We start from the raw sequence: 22,530 nt of genomic DNA on the forward strand, positions 1-22,530 counted from the left end.
GACGCTCACGGAGTCGAGGCCATGGGAGGAGAGGGTACAACCGTCACGTTGGCCAGGCCCCATGGGACATCACCCCACAGACAGCAGCAGGGGACCCATATCTCTCCCCAAACACAAGCCCTGCAAAGGCACAGCCTCCGAGGGGCACTGCCAGGCCCGTGTCAACATGGGTGATAAAGGGATGCTCTGTTGGTGGTCCAGGTTGCTGGAAAAGCCCTGTCCTTCCTGCACAAGAGCTCTGCCCTATGCAGGGCAACGTGGCCCTGGGGAAAGCCGACCAGCCCCATCCCAGCTACACACAGCCCTGTGGTGGGTACCAGAGGGCACCATGCTGGGGCCACTGGCCACGGGACCACTGCACCCTCTCCCAGGACAACGAGGCGAGAGTCCTGCCGGAGCAGCAAAGAGCACAGACTGATGAGAAGAAAGAAGGAAGGAAGGAAGGAGGAATGCTCAGTAGTTAGTGTGGTGCTGGTTCAAAGGATGGAGAGGCTGGTTACCTTTGTTGCGATTTTCGGGGGCTCCACTTTTTTTACCTGTTCAAAGAGAGAAAGGGTGGAGGGCTCAGCACATGGACCCACGGTCATCATCCAGCTGCTGGGACAGCCCAGGGCCAGCCCTGCTCTGATGGGATCCACACACAGGGCTCAGCTCTCTGCTGGCACCACACTCGGTCCATAGCTTGTGGCTCCGGAGCGCCCCGTGCTCCCATAGGCACCCCCATCCCTAAGGCTTCAGGCTTCCCCACCTGCAAAGCACCTCCTGCTTCCAAGGGTGCCCAGTGGTGTCTCAGACCTTTGGAGAGAGGGAAGCACACAGCAGAGCTTGTCCTCATGCAGCACATGCCAGGCACTGTGCTCCCTACCTCCTGCTGCTGTGGGTGCAGGTGGATCCACACAGGAGGCACAGCCTTGTCCCCTGCCATGGACACCCCGAGGGAGGGGCTTTGCCCCCCAAATGTGTGATGGGCAAGGGGGTGCCCCGTGTGCCTATATACAACATGGGGCCGCTGCAGTTGAAGCCAGCCTGGAGTGACAAGGGGTTCACGCACCTACTCCCCATCATCCCTTGGCACCATGAAGGGGATGAGCTGGTGAAGCCCCTGCCCCACTTCACTCCCCAGTCGAGGGCTGCAAGGCACAGAGCTGGTTTGCTGTGGGGCTGAGTGACAGAGCTTGGTTTGCTGTGGGGCTGAGTGACAGAGCTCAAAGGCTGGGAAAGCACCGAGCCTGGGTGCCTCTGTTCCCACACCAGCACCATTCCCACGTCTCATCCCTTACTCCCACCTCCAAGCTGGCAGCTAAACCCCAAGCGCTCCTCCACTCCCTGTGCCAGCGATGGGAGGCAGCTGCTCGGCCTGGGTGAGCAGAGCTGCAGGAACCAGCACAGACACAGCCTGGAGCAGATCCGGATGCTTCCCCCCACCTGGCATCACATCCCGGGAAGGGCTCCCTGGTGCTGCCGCCAGCAGCTCCCTCCTGCCAGCTCCCTGCACCTCACGGCTGCTCCCAATGAGCACAGCACCACAGGGAAGAGCAGGAGCTTCCGCAACCTGGCTTGTGCCGATGCTGGCTTTAAAGCTGGCACAGAGCAGGGCAATAAGCAGTGAGATGTGAGCACCAAGGCATCAAGTCCCAGCACAACGAGGAGCACCTCAGCCTGCCGGGCTGCTCCCCAACCCTCCTTCCCCTCTTGCCTCCATCACCAGGGAGCTCAGGGATGCCAGCAGAGATCGTCTCAAGGTTCTGGATGGGTTTCTATCCCCCTGTGGACAACCAGGACTCACCTTCCCACCAAGGCTGCGCAATGAGCACCGTGGGGCATCGCTCTCGGCCACTGAGCATTGACCCCCCTCCCATCCCATAACCCCAGGCTATGGCTGCTGGCAACAGACAGTTGGAGCCACGTCCAAAGGAGCCGAGGTCTGGGTGCTTGGAGGCTTTCCTCAGGGAGCAGGGAGGGATCCCCCTGCACCTCCAGAGCTCACCATACCTGCCTGGGCCATGGGCACTAACACACACCCCACAGAGGGGGGCAGCCTGACACACAGCAGTGGATGCTTCCCAGGAAGGGAGAAAGGCAACAGGAAGGAAAAGGCAGCTTCAATGGATCTCCTTACCTTTCTTCACCTTCTTCTCCTCATCTCCTTCTCCTGCACCCAGAAGAGTGAAGATGATTCCTGTCTGGGAGTTGATACCCACAGCAGTCACCACCATCCTGCCAGAGCCCTCCATCACATGGGTACCTGGCACAGCAGGGAGGCCATGGTGAGACAGGACACCAGCACCACATCCCATCTCCTGCCTACCCCAGCACAAACCCCTGGCAGTTCCTCACCTGAGAGCAGCATGGGGTCTTTTTCCATGGATTTCTTGACTTGGTCTGACTCCCCGGTCAGGGAGCTCTCATCTATTTTCAGGTCATTGCCCTGGATCAGGATCCCATCCGCTGGCAAGAGATCACCTAGGACAGGAGCAGAGAGGGGGTCAGCACAGCTCACCCTGCCCACCCCAGTGCAGGAAGGATGCTCTGTGTATCAGCAAAAGGACTCAGAATTCGATCTCAGACCAAACCTAGAGAGGGGAGAGGCAGCAGATGGGTGTTTGAAGACAGATGGCTATTATAAGATGATATCCAATGGGCCCCAAATCTTCCCTGATGTAGGAAGGCATTTGTTGGGAGGACTCCTGCTCAATCAGTGCTTCTCCCGTCTGGTTCGACTGAGTCAACAGCCCAAAGCCTCCCAGTCCACCCAAACTGCTACACATTACACCAGCCAAGGAAGGCAAAAGGGAAAAGCTCTGTGTGAAAACGAAGACTGTGTTGGACCAATCTCCTTCCTGCCAGGAGCTGCATGGGATGAGCATTCCCCCTGGTACACAAGGAGCCCGACCTAGTTTAGCCCAAGGGCTACATCTCCTTCCTAAAGGATGGTTCACCAACAAGGACAGGAATCCTTTTTGAGTCCCACAGGTCACTAAAGCAGCCCAACGTTGTGTGCAGAGCCTGGCTGAGCTCCAGCAAGGTGAGCAGAGCTCCATCACCTCCCCAGCATCTCCCATTGCTCCTGCCATGGCATGCTGCAGAATAGAACCACTGGAGGAGGCAACGCTCCCTCCTCAAGGCAAAAGGGCTCTGAAGCAGAGGAGCAGCCCCATCCATCCCCACTCACCATACTTGATCTGTGCGATGTCTCCCACCACGATCTCCGCCACCGGGATCTGGATCACCTGCCCCTTGCGAATGACCGTGAACTTCTGCTCCTGCTCGATGCGGCTCTGGAGGCCCCGGAACTGCTTCTCCTTGCTCCAGTCATTGAAAGCAGTCACCAGCACCACGATGATGACCGAGAACAGGATCGCTGCCCCCTCGATCCAGCCGGCCTGCGACTCGCCCTCGTCCTCCACACCACCCGTGGATTGGCCACACACTGCAGGCGGAGGAGAAACCCCGTTTGTGCCTGCTCCCCACTGAGTAACACATGAATAGAGACAATTACTCCTCCCTGAGCTGCTCCAAGGGCTTCCCCTGCTCCCACCAGAGGGGTTTCACATCCCTGGAGGCATCTGATTCCTTCCAGTTTTCACCTCTTCTTTCTACTTCTCATGTGTAGCAAAAGTTGGGCTGAAAGAGGCAGGACAACCGGCTTCTATTCCCAGTTGGAGCACTCAGCCCTCCCTCTGCTCCCTGACCCTTGAGTAAGTCACCATCTCCCTGCATCTCTGGATCCCTGCTTGGCTCCTCCAGCACCAGGGAGGAGAAACTTATCCAACACCATTGCCCAGCCACATGTGGGTGTCACAGTTGGAGCTACCAGGGGACAGCCAACATTGTCCTTTCATGTCCAAAGCCAAAGGGAAGCCCCATGGACTTGGGAAGCCACTGGACTGGATGGGCTCTTGCTCTTTGAGCATCTCTTCTGGGAGAGCAGCAAGGAACAGCTCCAAGCTGTGCCATGGTGCCGGCTGTGCCCAGACACATCCATCAATGCAGTGTCTGGATGCGACCACACCAAAGACCCCAAGGATGAGAAGGGTGAGAAGTGGCTCCCAGCTCCATCTGCATTATAGCGACCCACATGGAGGCCTTCCAGAGACAGCCTCCATCCCAAGCCCTGCTCCTGCTCGGGAGCCGAAGCAGCCCCACCACCACCACAGGGGACTCACATTCATTGTCACCACCCGGCGGGTGGTAGAAGGACAGCCCCAAGGAGACTATGGCTGCGATCTCCAAGATGATGAGGGTGACATCCTGGAGCGCTTCCCACACTAACTGCAGGAACGTCTTGGCCTTTTTGGGGGGAATGAAGTTCTGCCCGAAGACCTGTCGCCTCTTCTCCAGGTCCGTCGGGTTCCCGGACAAGCCTGGAGAGGGGAGAGATGGAGATAGGAACAAACCCCCCCCTGGCAGGGAGCAGCTCCCTGCCTGCACAGGGCCATGGGGAGCAGGCAGAGGGGATGCAGTGCTCGGCTCCTGTCCCCCCATGGGGCAGGGAGCAGGCAGGGCAGGATGAGGCGCCTCTCCCCGGTGCTGCAGCCACAGCGAGGGCCCGAGTGCCGGTTAATGCCAATTGGCACTGCCCGGCTTGTTTACAGCCGGCATCAAATTAGCCGTAAATCTGGCACCGGAGCCGCTGGAGCCACCTGATCCCTGTGCTCCTGCCAGCTCCGAGCAGGCACAGCAGGAGAGTCTGCGAGCTCAGCCAGGCCCCATGGACGTGGGGAGAGGGGGCAAGAGGGGGGCAAGAGGGGGGCAAGAGGGGGGCAAGAGGGGGGCAAGAGGGGGGCAAGAGGGGGGCAAGAGGGGGGCAAGAGGGGGGCAAGAGGGGGGCAAGAGGGGGGGAAAGAGGGGGGAAAGAGGGGGGCAAGAGGGGGGAAAGAGGGGGGAAAGGAGGGGGGAAAGAGGGGGGAAAGAGGGGGGAAAGAGGGGGGAAAGAGGGGGGATAGAGGGGGGATAGAGGGGGGATAGAGGGGGATAGAGGGGGGATAGAGCGGGGAAAGAGGGGGGCAAAGCAGCCTTCACTCTTTTCCTGCCAGCTCCAAGGGGACCGACCTGGTGCAATGGGAGAGTCTCTGAGCTCAGCCAAGCATCACTGACACGGTGCAAGAGAGGGGGGGGAAAGGGGAAGAAAGGGAGGGGTAAAGGGGGAGGAAAGGGGGGGGGAAAGGGGGGAGGAAAGGGGGGGGAAAGGGGGCTGGAAAGGGGGGCACAGGAGCCTTCCCACCCCAGGCCATGGGCCAGCAATTGCAGACACTTTGCTCTGGTCACCTCCTGCATTTAAAAGCCATTACAAAGCCGATGGGGTCCCAGGTGAGAACAGCCCCCCCTTGTCCAGCACCACCTTAACCAAGGCTTGCACGGAGCCCCCCCAGCTCCCTCCACCTTAAGATGGCCCATGGGGCTGCTGCCAGCTCCCGAGATGCACTGGGCAGGGGCCCGGGATGCATCCCTGTGCCTGGAGCAGCCTGGCAGCGATGCCCTCCCAGGAGGACCAGCTCTGCCATCCCATCCAGAAGGAAGCATCCGGATGAATCCCTTTCCCCTTCCATGCATCCCATTTCCTGCTGCGGCTACAGCCGGGCTGCAGGGAGGGGATGCACTGGAGCAGTGCCCAGTCCCCACCCCACAGTGACTGGGATCTCCCAGCCCCATTCCCACCCATCCCAATGGCTGCAGCCGGATGCATGGAAAATGTGGCTAACTGCTGCGGGTTGACTCACGCCAGGGCTGGGGATGCTGCCACAGGGCATGGAAGGTTGGACACGTGGCTCCTTCCAAAGCCTATGTCCCATCCATAGGCATGACCCCAGAGCTCCCACACCCTCCTGGGGCAGTTTGGGAGGTGCTGGGGCTTCCAGTTCACCCTATTGCAAAGAGCAGATGCTATGGGCACCGTGGCTCCAGGTTGCCAGCAAATCCCTCCCACCCAGTGCCATTGCAGGGGCTGGGGGGACCCGGTAGTGGGGAGGTGGATGGGAAGCTTTGGATGGAGACCACAAGGGACAGCAGAAGAACACCCCCCTGCATCAGAGCCCCTGCAGGCTGGGAAAGCTGCTTTTGGGTGGCAAAACCTTCACCCTTCACACCATGAACACTGGCACAGGGTGCCCAGAGAAGCTGTGGCTGCCCCATCCCTGGCAGTGCTCAAGGCCAGGTTGGACACAGGGGCTTGGAGCAGCTGCTCCAGTGGAAGGGGTCCCTGCCCATGGGACTGGATGAGCTTCAAAGTCCCTCCCAACCCAGATTATCCCATGGGGGAATTCACACACAGATCCCACACTGCACATGCTAAGATGTGGCTGCTGTTCCCCACATTCCGTATCTTTCCCTACACCCCAGCTGGGGAATCCCATCTGCACACACACCCCACATGGATCCCACTCCCGATCCCAGCGATGCACGGAGGCAGGGACATGCTCCAGCCTGCAGCTTCCAGCCTTGCTGGGGTTTCCCTGGGTGTCACAGCATAGACAGCCCTGGCACAGCTGGAGCCGAACACCTCACTCCAATGGGATCAGACAGAGGTGACTCAGGCCTAAAACTCCCTTCCTAAAAATCCCAGCTTATAGGAAATCACCTTTCTTTGCTCTCAGTGCTCAACAGGACAATGCTTGGGACACACAGCAAAGCTCCAGAGGCAGGGATGTGAGGCAGGGATGCACTGGAAGCACCACACACAGCAACTCCCAATAGCGCTTGGAAGCAGCACATGGATCCAGGAGCAGCCTTCCCAAGGGCCTATGGCTGAGCCTTTTGGGTCCTCTCCCTCCCCTCCCCTCTCGTCCCAGCCCCTAGGATCCCGCTCCCCCTTTGGCAAGGCCAAGCACATTGTTTTGTGACCTGGACTTGGTATTTCCACCGGGACTCCCCCCCCTTGTCTAATGACATCCCGATATTGTCTCTCCTTCCCGGTCCCGCTCACAGCTGGGAAACACGCTAATCCCCAGCTTACAGCACTAAGAATAACACCGGGTTCTCAGCGCCGAGGCACAGCCCCCAGCCCACACAGCACCCTGGGGCCGCATCCTGTTCCCAAGCCCAGGTAAGCAGGGGCTCTCTCCCCCTCTTTCAATGCCAAGGAAGGGGTGCAAAGACACCCACAGGCACCCAGGGCCTGCGCCTGCTCGCTGGTAAGGGATGAGCTCCACACAGCCCCTGCTACCTTCACACTCTCCTTCACCCCCAGCACACACAGCCCTCCATTAGCACTGTTATTATATGGGGGAACGGCTGGTCCTGACTTGGGGGGCAGCAGCAGAGAGGAGCTCCCACACATCCCTCTTATGCCCCATCAGCTCCTCATCCCTGCCTGCATCCCTCCATCCATCCAGGGGATGCAGGGCTCCAGGCTATGCCTCAGGGGATTCCTAGGGAAGATGCTTTCTTCTTTTACCTCCTTCTCCACCTCAAGTGACTATTCCATTCAGACGCATCCCACAAGGCTTGGGATGGGACCACATTGAGCCACCAGCTCCATCCCAGAGGCACCCAAGCAAGTGGTCCCCAGGCACAGGACAGCCCCTTACCTTCAACCGGCGACGTCTTCAACCTCTTGCAGACGTTCTGCACACTGCCATAGGAGTCATTGAGCCGGGCGACCGCCTCGGCGCTCCTCAGCTCCATGAGGTTCCTGAGCTCCACCATGGAGCAACCAAAGTCCCCCTCATGGTTGCCTTCAGCCACCGAGTTCCCAGGGTGGTGGTCGGCCACGTTGTTCGTCATCTTGGGGCCGGTGGCTCCTGCAGCACCTTCCTTGGAGGCTCTGTTGAGGGGATGCTCGGGATGCCCCTTCCCTGGGGTGAAGCAGGTGCCTCTATCCGAGCCCAACTTCTCCGGATAAAGGTGTAAACAGGATGTGCATGTTACCGCGGAGGTGACCTTAGCAACGACCAGCGTGCATCTCCTGCAGAAGGAGGAGGGCTCCCTGGATACCACAGCAACTGGAGCTGCAAAAACAAGGATGGGAAACAAAAATATCAGCATCGGAAGGTCTCCTCGTAAGCACATGGGATGGAGCAGGACCCAAGGATGGGCACCCACCAGGAGGAGTGTGGTTTAGAGGCACCTTTATGCTCATCCAGCCCTGGAGGTCACCATAGGACCTGGATGAGCAGGAGTTGGGCTGGGAGAGAGCTGGGATAGGCTCGGCCTGGGCTGTGTGGGGTGTCTGAGTGCAGGGAAAACCATCGGCAGCGCGGGGGCCGGGCAGGAAGAGCTCCCAGGTGGTTCTTCACTCAAACCCGGCCCCACAGCACATAGGAATGCTCCCATTCACCGGGGTTAAAAATACACCTCGGCAGTGGAAAACAGCTGCTTCCTGCACGGGAGCACCGGAACACCGCAGGTAGGAGGGAGCATCCCGAGACATGGCATCGACAGGATGGGACCACAGCACCCAGACCTTCCATCAGTGAATCATTCGGCAGGAAGCAGGGAAGCTGCTAAAAGGTGCTGGGTTAACGGTGGGAATCAATGGTTTTATGGGTCTTTTCCAGCCTAAAGGGTTTTATGATGGGAATTTTAGGATGTGGAGCTGTTGGAGCGAGGCCAGAGGAGGCCATGGAGCTGCTGCGAGGGCTGGAGCAGCTCTGCTCTGGAGCCAGGCTGAGAGAGCTGGGCTGGGGCAGCCTGGACAAGAGAAGGCTCCTGAAGGGGAGACCTGAGAGCAGCTCCAGTGCCTAAAGGGGCTGCAGGAAACCTGGAGAGGGGCTTGGGACAAGGGATGTAGGGACAGGCCAAGGGGAATGGCTTGAACCTGCCCAAGAGAGGGGAGACTGAGCTGAGCTCTGAGGCAGAAGCTGTTCCCTGTGAGGGTGCTGAGGCGCTGGCACAGGGTGCCCAGAGAAGCTGTGGCTGCCCCATCCCTGGCAGTGCTCAAGGCCAGGTTGGACACAGGGGCTTGGAGCAGCTGCTCTATGGAAGGGGTCCACTGGAGGGGGAGCTGCTCTGGTCAGAGGGGGAAAGCAAAGTCTTCCTCTGATGCAAGCTCCGATGGCAGCAGTGATGCTCCCAGGCACCTCTGCAGCACTACAGAGGCAAAGAGCCTGCAAGGGAGGCTCTTTATGGAGAGGAAATGAAACCTTTCCTAGAGCAATATAAATGAGTAACAAAAGGGGAACGGTCACTGAGACAGCATCAGCACCGAGGCAGGATCAGAGGCAACAGAGCAAGCAGAGGAGATGGGAAGGAGGAGGGAAACCATCCATCACTGCTTCCCAGGAGCACAGGGGCTGCGCCAGCCGTCCCAGACTCACCAGACCACCATGGGACCATCCCAACAGCACCCTGCAACCAACACTCCCAGTTCCAGCCCTGAGCACACCAGCTCTGCACCCCCCTCCCTGCACACCCTGGTCCTGGGGAGCTCCAACCCCACCAGCAACACCCAGGGCGGCTCTTGGTGTTATCAGGAGGCAACGGGCACCAACGGAACCTCAGGGACATCACTGCAGGAGGGCCCTGTTCACTAACTGCAGGCAGCAAAGGGATGGGGAGCACAGGGGACATCCTCCCCTCAATGCACTGCAGCTCCTGGGGCACCCAAATGTGCACCTTGAGCAGAGCATTGCTGCTGCCCCATAAGGCAGAGCTCACCAGCATCCCTGACCCAGCATCCCTGACCCAGCATCCCTGACCATGCCCAGCCCGGTCACCCCATGGCTCCTCATGGAGCTGAACTCATCTATGTTTTAGAGGCACGAAGCTGCTGGCAGTGGGGGGCAGGAGGTGACAGGTCCAATTAAACAGACTCCTGCTGCTTAAGAGTAAAAAGCTAATTCCCCCACCTCAACACGCTCATTTTCCCCCCTCTTTCATAGCAACCAAGAACTTCTGATGAGAGCTTAGAGGTTAAGAGAAAGACAGTTAATTAACACTGTAGAGCCTAGGCCATAATTACCCCTGGAGGAGCTCACGGACCATCACCAGCCCATTCCCAGCTCTTCCAGCAGTGCCAGCCCCAGGGGCTTGCTCTAATGATAGGAGGGACCATGGTGGAGGAAAGCTCCTGTTGTCTGCTCTGAGCATCCTCCTCCAGCCCCGTTTGGGGTCAGAGCATGAACCTGCTCCTGATCCACAGGAATCAGGGGCTGGAAGCATCCATCCCAGGCAATCAGGGCGCTGCACTCAGCCTTCCCTAACAGCCAACGCTCCAATGAGCTCCTAATGACTCCAGCAGCATCCAGCAACCTGTCCCCAACTCCAGTAACTCATTCCCAGAGCCCCCGGGCACTGGAGAGGCAGAAGGGTCCTCCCTGAGGTCCCCTAGGAACCAGGGCAGGAAAACACAGCCCAGAGGGGAGCACCCATGAAAAGCCTGACTCCCTGTGTGGGAATGGCTGCATGGGACCCCCAAGCGATGCATTATCACCCCCAAAGAGCATCCCTGAGCAGGACAAGGGTGGCTGCAGGCGAGGAGCAGTCTGGAGGTGGCAGTGTGAAGGACACGGATGCTCCTGCTCCATGGGCCGGGGGAAGGAGCAGAGGCTGGCGAGGAGCGGAGCCGATGGATGTGGTGCTGCAGACAAACCTGCCCGGAATAATAAACAGCCACATTAGACCTTGTCCTGGCTGGGAACACGGCCACAGGCTGGCACCGGAGTGGGACACAAGGAGGAAGCATGAAGGACAGGGAAGCAGGATGCTCGGAGGGACAAGGGGTACCTAACCCATGCCATGTGTGACACCTTCAGCCACACTAGGCTGTGTGGTGCAGCACCCGGCACACACCAGGCTGTAGATGCTGCCTGGGCACTGGGGCCAGGAGGAAAGGGCATGAATCCTCTCAGCTCTGCACACTCAGATCCATGGTGAGCACCATCCTGCTCACCCCAGCACAGCACCAGCGAGGGAGCAAGCCCTGAGCAAGCTCTTCTGGGTTCTACACCCATGGAGGAGAGGGAAATTCCCACCTCAGCTCCTCCTGCATCTCGCTCCAGCCTGGACATCTCCCAGCATCCAGGGCAGGAAGCACCAGGCTAAGGAAGAGCAACACCAGCCATTAACATCCCCTGCCCAGAGCCACAGATCCCACCCGCTCACCAGGCAGGATCAGGCCCATCGAGCAACCCTCAGACCATGTGGAGCACAGTTTATCCCATTCCCCAAGCATGTGCCTGGCTGCAGCAGTACCAGAGGCCATCCCATTCGCTATCCTTCACTCCCAGCCCCTCAACAGCACCCACCAGGGCTCATCTCCTCTCCCACTTCAGGGATGGGGCATTGGAAACGCTGGTCTCCTGTAGGTTGCCATGGTAAACTCGATGTAAAGCTGTCAGGGATGCAGCTTATGTTGCCAAGCAGAGAGGGGAAAAAAACACCCAAACCCCCAAAATTCCCCATTCCTTGCCTGGGTTTAAGATTTTTCCCTTTGGAAATGGAAAGCTCCAATGGAGAGGCTGAGCTTCCACCAGTGCTCGCTCACATCCAAGGAGGAGGAGCAGGATCACGGATGCCAGAGTAGGTCGTGGTGTGGGAACCTGCACCGTCCACACTGACAGCACAGAGCAGGGCCATGCCTCAAACAGGGGAGGGTGGAAGAGGGAAAGCCAGGCTGGAATACGCCAAACAGAGAACTCAGAGCATCCTGCACCAGCAGCATGAGGGAACCGGATCCGAGTCCCTTCTCCCTGCAACACGAGCATCCTCCTGTGCTCCTTCCTGCAGGCCCTGGGTACCACGACCCGGGCAGGGACCTGCAGCACCCACAGGACCTTACCTCTTCCTCCCATTGCAGCATCCGCTTCCTCCACCCCAGCAGCAGCCTGGGGCTGCCCCAGGGGCATTTCCCTTCCCAATGGGTCCACCCCAGCACCCATCAAGAGGAAGCCCCCCCCGTGACACCAACCACAGGATGCTCTATGGGGGTGGGAGAGCCTTGGGATGGGGGAGACCCCAGTGACAGCAGCACCCCAGGATCCCAGACTGGTTTGGGTGAGAAGGAAGCTTAAAGCTCCTCCAGCTCCAACCCCTGCCACTGGAGCAGCTGCTCCAAGCCCCTGTGTCCAACCTGGCCTTGAGCACTGCCAGGGATGGGGCAGCCACAGCTTCTCTGGGCATCTCCCTTTCATTGTCTGAGCAATCCTTGCAACGAGGGGGAAGAATCTCTCAGCCTTCATCTTACAAGACTGGGGGGGGGGGGAACTAAACACACACTGGAGGTGGTAAAGGAGCTGCAAACACCCAGGAAGTGCTGGTGGCAACCCAGGGGTAACCAAGTCACAGAGCACAGGGCAGGGCTGATGCTGCACCCACAGACACCAACCCCAGTGCAAATGTGCTGCAGGGCCAGAGCCAGCTCAAGGCTGCTCCCACTCTACCCCCATGGAAAGGCAGCATCACCTCCTCCTGCATCCATGCAGGGCACAACCTCAAGTCCCAGTCCCCAGCTGAGTCCTATGCACCCTCAGTGAGTGGGGACACGCAGAATCCACCTGGTTCCTGCAGGCGAGGGTGATGCCATCACACACAGAGGCAGGCTCAGAGCTGCTGGTCCCGATGGCACCATCACCACAGCCCCCAGAACTGGAGTGGTTCTCCTACACCTTGTGCCCAGGAACACGCTTCCCGCAGATGGGAGCGAACATCGGGAACAAGGAGACACAGGCAAGGGGATGAAGCAGCCCTCGTGTCCCCAACAAGGCATCACCTCACTGGGATGGGGTTGGCTGGCACCAAGCATGAACACCAGCACAGGGTAAGAGCTGGGGGGGTCAGCCTGGAGAAGAGAAGGCTCTGGGGAGACTTAGAGCAGAACCTGCTCTAGTGGAAGGTGGTTGGAACAGGATGAGCTTTAAGGTCCCTTCAACCCAAACCAGTCCATGATTCTATGGATGAGGAAGAAACCAGAGCATCGCCCTGCCCAAGCAGTGCTACACCATCCTCCTCCTCTGTCACCAGGGGCTGGGGACCAAAAGGCAGCTCTGAGCCACACACTGGGGACCAAGGCTTTGTGGAAAGCACCAGTGAAAGGCAAGCAAAGGCAACCTCCGAGAGAGCATCCCTCCTTGCAGGCCGCTCCGCAGGGAACACGAGCAGCTGCCATCAGCCCACTAATTACAGCTCCATTTTCCCTGGTATTTAACGAATAACCTCCTAACGAAGGTAGGAAAAGGTTTGGGGCTGCAATTAGCTGTTGTGAGAGGCAGGGAAGGGGCTGGAGGCAGGAGAACACAGGGCAAGCTGCGGGGGCGTGGAGCACGCCGCGATCCATGACGTGGTCCCCAAAACCCCACTGCATCCCCATGCATCTGTTCACATCCACATGGAAAAGCCATCAGCTGCCAGAGCCCTGGTGGGTGCTGTGGGCTCAGGAATCTGCCCTCAGCCCCGGGGCTTCCCTGAGCCAGAGGGGGCAGCAGCAGAGGAATTCCAGGGAAGTGGGAAAAGGAAGGGAAGGAGGGAGTCTCCAGGCGAGCTGTCAAGGGGAATGTTTCCATCTAAGGCCTTGGTATTTCTCTCCTCGCGGCGCCTGCACTACATCAGCCCCGCTCCTCTCATTATCCTGTTGTGCTTTACAAGGTAGCACAGGCGGTGGAGGAATGCAGCAGCACAGAGAGCAAACCCCAGCCAGCACATACCTGCTGCCCTGCACCCCTGGCAGGGCTGCCATGGACCCTGCACCAGGCTTCATTCATCCCTGCTCCCTCTCACAGCATCATGAAACGGGATCCTCACACCCCAACCGGGAGCACGGTGGGTACCAGGCAATGAGGAATCACATTGGGCAACTCTTCACTCTTTCCCTTCCCATCAGTGTGTTTTGCAATGCCCCAGTGCAGAGGTGTGCAGGGCAAGGAGCTCCCATCAGCTTCCCCCATGGAACACATCAGCCCCACCACAGACACAGCCCTGGGCTTGTCTTTGTGCTGGGTTTACAGCCTAAAACAAGCGAACGAGACCAAAGGAACAGAGGGAAGGGGTTGGGATTTAGGTGACTTCAAGACTGCAGAGCAGGACTTGATGAGGATAGATAGGGATGATGATAGATAAGGCAGCAAACCAGGCCTGGGACTCCACCTCTCAAACTCCTCTTGCAGCACCTAATGGATGTTGAGCAACCGGCACATCCCAGCCCCACGCTCCAACCAACCTGGATCCTCCCAGTTCATAGCACACCCAGATGCTCACTGGTCTCAGCACCCTGCTGCAGGAGGGAGATGACACCGATGATCCCTTGGGATGGGCAGCTGGGATCCCATCCTCCTGCAGATGCTCCATCCCCACGCAGCTTCTCCTGGCTCCCACCATCAGATGGGGCAGCCCAGCACCAGATGCAGATGCTCTCCAATGGGACTCATCTCCCCACGCATCCCTCCTCCTTACACACACGGGGCAGCACCACACTGAGCACAGCATCAGCGCTCTCCCAGCCCTCAGCAGGGAGGAGATCCCGGCATTCCCAACTCCCACCTTTCTCCATCCTCTTCAGCTTGAAACCCAGTGAAAACCAGCAGGCAATAACAGACCCAGAGAGCACCAGGAGCCTCCCCAGCAAACAGCACCCAGGCAGGACACATGGGTACAGGGGTATTTATAGCAGTATTACACAGGGACAGGGGATTCCTACCCTGAACATCCCCGGGGGCTTAAAATAGGCCCAGTCACTTCCTCCCAGCAGCAGCTTGGAGAAGCATCAGCTTCTGGAAGCGGGAGGAGAGGCTGAGCCCTTGGGTCTCTGGGGGAGCACAGCACCAACCTCAATGGGAGCATCGCAATGAGCTGCTCCTGCCTAGTGTGGCAGAGAGGAAAAACCCCAATGCAGAACCCAAACCAGCAGCAAGAACGAAGAAATACCCTCTTGTTCCAACAGGGAAACTGAGGCAGGGGGAGCAGAGCTTGTTTGACACCACATGGACCATCGGTGACTTAGCACAGCGGTGAGTGGGGTCCCCCAAAGCTGGGATGCTCTACAGGAGAACCCCATCGAGTTCAGCCACCCCATAGCAGCCAGCACAGGGCTGACCCAATGCTCAGATCCCAGCCATGAGGACACAGCAAAGGGCTGGGGATGGAAGCATCCCTCCAGCCGCCCTCACCACACGAGGGACAGGATGGATGCCCCCGGATCCAGCACCCACAGCTCCCAACCAACCCAGCTCCAAGGGCTCCCGCGCAGTCCTGCTCTGGATCACATCCCGGATGGATGATGTGCTGGGCACTGGAGACCTTCCCCCATGATCCCGGCTAGGAGGTATCCGTGGCGCTGGACCTCAAATCCATGCTTCCCCATTCAAAAGTCCAAGCAGAGAGGGGAATTCCAGGGGAAGGGGGTGAGTCACTGACAGGGGGATTGTGGGGACCCTCCTGCTCCAAAGGGTTAAGGAATAGAGCCGGGAAAAGCGTGTCTGCGATAGGAAAAACACAGGAGCTCCCAGGGAGAGCGCGCCGGCTGCTCCCGTTTCCCTTCCCGACATGCCCTGCTCCTGGGAAAGTGTAGGCTGTTTTCCATATATAACTGCAAACTGTTCCATGCAGTAAGAAGTCTAATTAAAGGGAGGGAGGGAGAGACGCAGAAGGACCGAAGGGCAGTATTTATCCGAGGGAAGAAAGCCTCCATCCCGGGCACCAAATGAGACCCTTGCAGAGCAAAAGCCCCTTGGCATCATCGGGAGATCCAATGTGGGCAGAGCACAAGAGGGAAATCACAGCCAGATGGGCAGGAGAGCACGGGGAGGGGCAGGGAAGGAGCAGCTCATCCCAGGCAGTTGCTGGGATAAGGCAGAGTGGTGCAGGAAGGCAAATGCATCCCATTCCACATCACCACATGTCCCATGGCTGGAGAGCTGGTTACTGATGTCAATAGCAGGGATCTGCTTGAGAGATGGGTACCGAAGCGAAGCTGCACGCACAGGGTGTGCAATGCCAAGGAGGAGACCAGGAGCCAGCAGGCAAACGGACACACATCCCACTCAACCACTCCAGGCCTGGCTCTCCCACTCATCCATGGCTGCATCCCACTGCATGGATGCTTTGGGGGCACCCAGGAGGGGACGTGCCAGGATGGATGGGGAACACACGCATGGGATCTGCCCGTCAAAGCCTCTTTGTTAGAGCTGCGCTTCCCAGAAGCGCCAGCCACAGCCCCAAGGTAATCCAGAGGCAGCCAACACATTCCTGGCCTTATCCAGCCCTCTGCCTACACAAGGTGTCAATGCATTTTAACACTGCTCCCGTGTTTAATTAAGTGCCAATCCATTTAAAGGTCGCCCTATGGAGGCTGAGCCCTTGCCAAGAGGTGTTTGCTGCAGCGCTCTGTGCCGACAGCACCAGCATCCTCATGGATACAGCACATCCGCTCCCAGCCACTGCACCCCAAAACAGGACCCAATCCAATGCTATGGATGCAGCAATGGAGCCCTGATGTGCTGGGCACTGCCATCCCCAGCACCACCATTCCCGGCCCTGTCGCACCTCCATGCAGGCACACACCCTCGTGCCGCAGGCACCCAGCACCATCCTGACCTGCCACCCTGTTTATGCAGCGTCTCCAACCCCACGCACTCCCTCCAGCTTCAGGCAACGCCCCAGAGGCTCCCAACTGGGAAACTGGGATATCCCTTTCCTCAAGTGCCAGCGCTGGTGAGGTTCCCACTTCCTGCATCCCTCCGAGTGGGATGGTGCCTTCTACCCCCTCCAGCGCATCCTTTGTGCCCATAAATCCCACCTCACCCTGCTGGGAGAGGGCAGCCTGGAGATGGTGCCCCCCTAAAACACCCCCCCTGGGGTCCAGCCTGTGACGATGCTGAGATTCCCAAGCTTGGCTTGAGCTCTGCTTCAAGCAGCATCCCTTGTTTAAGAGCTGGGACAAGGTACAACAAGGACAAGGACACCCCAATTGTACAGTGGGGCTCAGAGCCCAGCAGTGCCCAGAGCCAGGCCGGCAGATTCCAAGCAACAGGAACAAAGCAGCCCTGCATGGCACAGGCCAGGGTCACCCCGGGTGACAGCCGGACACCGGCCGCTCCGCACTGCGCTGGACATGGAGCGGTGGGAAGCTTTCCACATTCCCTGCCCATGGCCAGCGCTTAGGGAGGTGGGATCTGAGCCCCAGCACTAATCTGGGGATAAATGGCAGCTTTAGCAGCGATAGGGCAGAGATTACTGCTGCAATCCGGTGTTAGGGGCACTGCTGGCAGCCAGCAGCGGATGGAGGGATGGAGCACAGCGATCCACAGGGAATACAGCTCATACCACAGCCAGGTACAGGAGGCAGCTGTGCTGCCTGCAATGAGCCTGCATCCCCTTGTGGGATCCATCATCATCCTCCCCATCGGCCTCTTGCACCATGACCCCAGGCAGGGTCAGAGCAAGTGGTTTCAGTCTCTGCAGTACAAAAGCAATGGAATACAGCAATCAAGTCTCACTGCCAGGGAAGCCTGCTCGGATCAGGGTCCCCCAGCACCATCCGGGGTCCCCCAGCACCACCTACACCACTGGGGAGGCCCCTCCATTCCCTGCTCTTCTGGGTCCCTTCTCAGCAGTGCTCTGCCCAAAGCCATCACCTCAATGAGCTGGAGCCAGGCTGTGCAGGCAGCTGCGTGTGGGGGGAGCAGGAGGAGGAAGGGAGGATCCCTCATTGTCCTTTCCAAAGGGAAAAGGGACAGTCCCGTAAGCACAGTGCCAGGAAACACCTCCAGCCTCCTGCTGCAGCTGCAGCTGCCCTGGGGAGCAGAGGACACCTGCACACAGCACCAGCACAAACTGCAGCATCCTGCAAGGATTGGATGCATTTCACGTTCAACTGCAGGAGGAGAGGATCCCCCGGCTGGTCCCTGCAGGGAAACACACAGATGCTAAGGGAAGGGAAGGAGGAAGAGGAAGGGCCATTCCCAGGTAAAGGAGTGTGGGATGCCCAAGCTGCTGCCCAGCCAGGCGGGACCAGAGGCATGGAAGATGAGCAGAGGCACAGAGAGGAGGCACAGGCAGGGAGAGATGGAAAGAGTGGGAAAAACAACACCAAGAAGGGAAGCAATGAATGGAAAGAGATGAAAGGCAGCGGGGTCAGGAGTTAGCACAACAGGGTTTAAGGGCGGATATGGAGCCGGAGCACACTGCAGAAGGATCTGGGCTCACCAGAGCAAGGCCCATGGCTGCATCAAGGGGACCCAGGCTTTGAGCATCCACTGGGTACCCAGAGAGCCACCAGCAGCTCCCTGACCCATGGCTCCAGCAGGCAAAGCAGCCCCTTTCACCCAGGGAGCTGCCATCCCATAGGCTGCACACGCCAAGGAATTCAAACTGCCCTAGGAAGAGCAGCCCATGGATTTAATCCTCCATGGAGCAGCCAGGCGGGATGCTCCCAGGGATGCAGTGTATCCCGAGGATGCTGCAGCAGGGAGCGGAATGAGGATATGCAGCTGGTTCTCCCCCATGGGGAGGTGAATGGGTCTTGGCTGCTTGATTCCTCCTTCCCCCATGAGGAAAAGGCTTAGGAAACACCCCCAGGTACTCCCTGAAGCTCTCCAAGAGGAATCAACCGCCAGGGCACACTGAGCTCCTCTGTCCTTCCCTTTGTGTGTTTCGGACACACGGCCCCTTTGGGGTCAGGCTCCAGAACCATTCATCACTTGGGAAATAACACCCTTGAGGCCTCCTCCCTCAAATAAACCTCAGAAGACATCACTGAGACAAGCTTCATTCGGACAACTCAAAATAGGCAGCACCAGTCACACCGGAAAATGCAGGCTGGGCAGCTTCCCACCATCACAGCTCTATGGGACACTGCCTGTAGGAAGGGTCCCCCCAGCTCCAGATGTGCCCCAGGGTGACGAGCACAGCCCTGCTCCCCCCAGGAACGGGTGAGCACCCATAGACCCCTCATGGATGCTCGGATGGGAGCTGTGGGTCCCTGCACTTCCCCAAGCAGGATGCGGTGACTCAGAGCCACGTCTGCACCAGGACACCCCGGAATGATCCAGCCACACTCCCAGCTTCTCCAAGCCAAGCTCCTGGTCCCAGCTCCTGCAGCTGATTCACCCCACGCTTCCTTCCCCCAGCACCCCCAGGCACTCGCTGCCAGCTCTGCCCGCACACGGGATAAGCCCCCGGCACTGAGTAATGCAGAGAGGTGGGATGGTGCTGGAGCTGCCCTCCTGCGCGCTGCTGGCACCAGGGATGCGACCCTCACAAGGCACAATTCAAGCCCTGCTCCAGCCCCACAGCAAATCCCATCAGGCTCTGCCGCTGCCAGCCTGGTGGTACCGGCTGCCGGCACCAGCCACAGACACAGCATGTCACTGAGCCATAGAACCATGGAATGGGTTGGAAGGGACCTCAGAGCTCCTCCAGCTCCAACCCCTGCCACGGGCAGGGACCCCTTCCACTGGAGCAGCTGCTCCAAGCCCCTGTGTCCAACCTGGCCTTGAGCACTGCCAGGGATGGGGCAGCCACAGCTGCTCTGGGCACCCTGTGCCAGCGCCTCAGCACCCTCACAGGGAACAGCTTCTGCCTCAGAGCTCAGCTCAGTCTCCCCTCAGGCAGGTTCAAGCCATACCCCTTGGCCTGTCCCTACAGGCCCTTGTCCCAAGCCCCTCTCCAGCTTTCCTGCAGCCCCTTTAGGCCCTGGAGCTGCTCTCAGCTCTCCCCTGATGTCTCTCTGCAAACCCCTTCCTCCCTCCATCCAACCTCTCCCTTCTCCATAGGCAGCTCTAATATTTAACCAGGTTCCCATTCAGCACAATCTCCCTCCCAGGCTGGGTCACTCCAGGCCTGCCTCCATCCCAGAGCCCACACCGGATCCCAGCTCAGCCACGTGCCCACGGGGCTGCCCCTCCAGAGCAGGCTGGGAATGCCGGGGGGAGCGGGCTGGGAATGCCGGGAAGCTCGGCACACGCTGCCGGCTGGCAGCTGCAGCAGGATGTCACGGCAGGGCTCGCATGCAGCCGGCTCTGCCCAGGTGCCACGCTCATGGGAGCATCACCAGGCACCCGAATGCCACAGCCGGAGCCTTTGCTCTCCCATAGGGCAGTGATGAGCTGGGGGGTTAACCCTGCAGAAAGGGGGTGATGAGGTAGGAGGATGCTCGAGGACTGAGCCATCTGCTCCCTCATCCTCATGCCCCACAGCTGCCTGCAGCAGCAACAGCCTCCGAGCTGTAAGTGACAAAGCAGCTTCTCCACCAGCACCCGCACAGCATCACACAACCAAGTGCTCCAGCAAGCCCAGGGTTACCTTCAAGTGGCTGGGGAAAGGGTGGGAAGAGATGAAGAAGAGCTGGAGCATGGCAATGCCACTGAACCCTGGGAGGGCTGAAGCACAGAGAGATGGAGCATCAGCATCTCCAAGAGTGAGGAGAGCCGAGGGCACACTATGGGGCTGGCCAGGGCTACCAGCACCCTACGGGGCAGCGCGGGCTGGAGAAGGAACAGTAAAGCTCTATCTGGTGCAGCAGGGCCTGAATTAGCATCTCAAGAGACCACAGTGAGCATCGGACACCTCCTGTCCGAAACACGAGCCCGGACCTGCAAATCCCATCCCTGGATCCGATGCTCAAAGAGCAAAGGGCACGGGCAGCCCCAGGCAGGCCCTGAGGCCGCGGTGCAGGGCTGGTCCCATGCACCCCCCCCCCCCCCCCGGCAGAGGCAGCTCCATGAGGGACAGGAGCTTATTTTTAGCCTGGGAAGGCAGGATAGGGAGCAGCGATCCCGGCTCTTGCCCTTGGCACAGCGAGTGCCTCGGGCCTCAGTGACTGCCCCCCCCCCGCCTGGCATCGCCAACCGGCCCCATCCTTGCTCTGCCCACGGAGGATGCTGGGATCAGCACCAGGATCCGGGTTATTTCCAGCTCCGGAGCAGTGAGTTCGGCAGCGCTGACCTTTCCGTGCCGGAGACAAAGAGGAGATGCCAAGAGCCCTGGAGCAGTCACCGGATCTGTGCCGGGGGCTCTCCCGTGCCAGCCGGGACCGAGGCTGGAGCCACGCAAGGGGCTCGGGAGCTGGAAGGGGCCACGGGAAGCCAAGCGGGTTGGGATCCCAGCCTGGGAAAAGGAGGGATCGGATTCCTCCCTCCCTGTCCCCACCGGACAAACTCTTCCGGGTAGGGACTCCTACGCGCTCTGCCCAGCACAGCGGCAGCAGGAAAACACGGGAATACGGCAGAAAACAGGCGGAAAAGGGGCGATGGAGCCCGGCCCCTGCGGCTCCGCTGGCTGCCGGCTCAGCCCTGCTGCCGACTCATCCCTGCCATGGAAGCGGAGAAGGAAAAGTTTCCCCGTCAGCAGAAAACAGGGACAAGGGGCCAAGGTTTGGCTCCTGCCGCCCTGCTGAGGAGTCCCCGTGCCCCGCAGTGGGGAGCAGCAGAGCCCCATGGGTTCCCCATGGACCCTCGGCAATGCAAAGAGCCAGCCCTTGTCACTGCCCAGTGGGGTGATCCTCCCCATGCCCATTGCCTTGCTCCGGAGTGAGTTAATGATGGGATTTAGGGAGAGGACCACAAGCAGGGCCAGTGTCAGCAATGTGCACTGCCCCCTCGGTCCATACAGTGTTTAGGACGACGCCACGATGTAGAAGCACCAACATCCCAGAAGCACCCAGCATCCAGGCTGGATGGGGCTTGGAGCAAGCTGCTCTAGTGGAAGGTGTCCCTGCCCGGGGCAGGCGTTGGCCTGCATCCCACACCATTCCATGATGCTACAATCCCACCTCACCCCGGTCCCCACATCCCTCCCCCTCCTGCCCAGGTGGTGCAGGCAGAGGGATGCTCCCAGCCAGGACTCCCACATCCCCTGAGGCACATCGCTGTGCATCAGCTTCCCACGTTTAAATCCAAGACCCCTCCCAGAAGCTCACAAATCCAGGAGGACACAGAACTCATGGGTTACTCACAGAGAGCTCTCCCAGCATCTAAGTTGCTTAATTACTACTTTAAAAGAGTCACCATGCAGGGGGTGACACACCAGCGCTCCGTGTGTCTCAGGCATTTGCTTTCTTCCTTTCTCTACCCAGGATGAGCCTGCCTGGGATTCCTCACCCCCCCTTCCTCTTTCTAATGAACAAATCGAGGGGCAGGTTTTATAAGTCCATGGAAACTCTATTATCCCTCTGCATTAAAGCCAAAAGCAAGTAATTAAAACATCAAAGTCAGATGCTTCATTAGCTCGGTAGGAGCGTGGCTCCTGTGGCTGCACCCAGGGACCCTGAGGCTGGACCCGAAGTGGGAAGCTCTGGGCTGTCACCTGCCTATCCCTCTCCTCCATCCCATCACTGCTCAGTGCTGGAGGCCTCTGCATGCCCCGGTTTTGAGAGGAGGAAGGCACCAACCACCCTCACCCCATCCCCCAGGAGCATCTCCATCACCAGCAACACAGGACGGGTCCTTATTCTCCCCCCCAGGCACAGCACGAGGGCCAGAGTGATGGGTTCATATTTCCAGCTCACTCACAGATCTATCTCCTCCTCTGCACACCAGATCTGCACACGTACAGAATCAGGATGGAGAGGGCATCTCTGCCTCCATCCATCCCGATCAGGAGAGCTCCAGGCAGCCCACACACATCACACAGCATCCCTCACCCGGCCTGGATCCGCTCCCAGAT

The 22,530-nt window shown here is 59.2% G+C and overlaps 1 protein-coding gene across 1 annotated transcript in view; it reads right to left on the reverse strand.

Annotated features, from left to right (window-relative positions):
• ATP2B4 (ATPase plasma membrane Ca2+ transporting 4) overlaps window positions 1–22,530 on the reverse strand; it is a 43,675-nt gene that overhangs the window by 18,792 nt on the left and 2,353 nt on the right. Inside the window, exons 2-7 of the mRNA XM_034069926.1 lie at window positions 7,527–7,946; window positions 4,167–4,364; window positions 3,173–3,430; window positions 2,338–2,463; window positions 2,120–2,245; window positions 501–536 (exon numbers count right to left, since the gene is read on the reverse strand). Coding sequence (XP_033925817.1) covers window positions 501–536; window positions 2,120–2,245; window positions 2,338–2,463; window positions 3,173–3,430; window positions 4,167–4,364; window positions 7,527–7,722 — 940 coding nt within the window. The 5' untranslated portion in view covers window positions 7,723–7,946. The remainder of the gene's footprint in view (window positions 1–500; window positions 537–2,119; window positions 2,246–2,337; window positions 2,464–3,172; window positions 3,431–4,166; window positions 4,365–7,526; window positions 7,947–22,530) is intronic.

The sequence above is a fragment of the Melopsittacus undulatus genome, chromosome 16 (assembly GCF_012275295.1).
Source record: "Melopsittacus undulatus isolate bMelUnd1 chromosome 16, bMelUnd1.mat.Z, whole genome shotgun sequence".
Classification (NCBI taxonomy): Eukaryota; Metazoa; Chordata; class Aves; order Psittaciformes; family Psittaculidae; genus Melopsittacus; species Melopsittacus undulatus.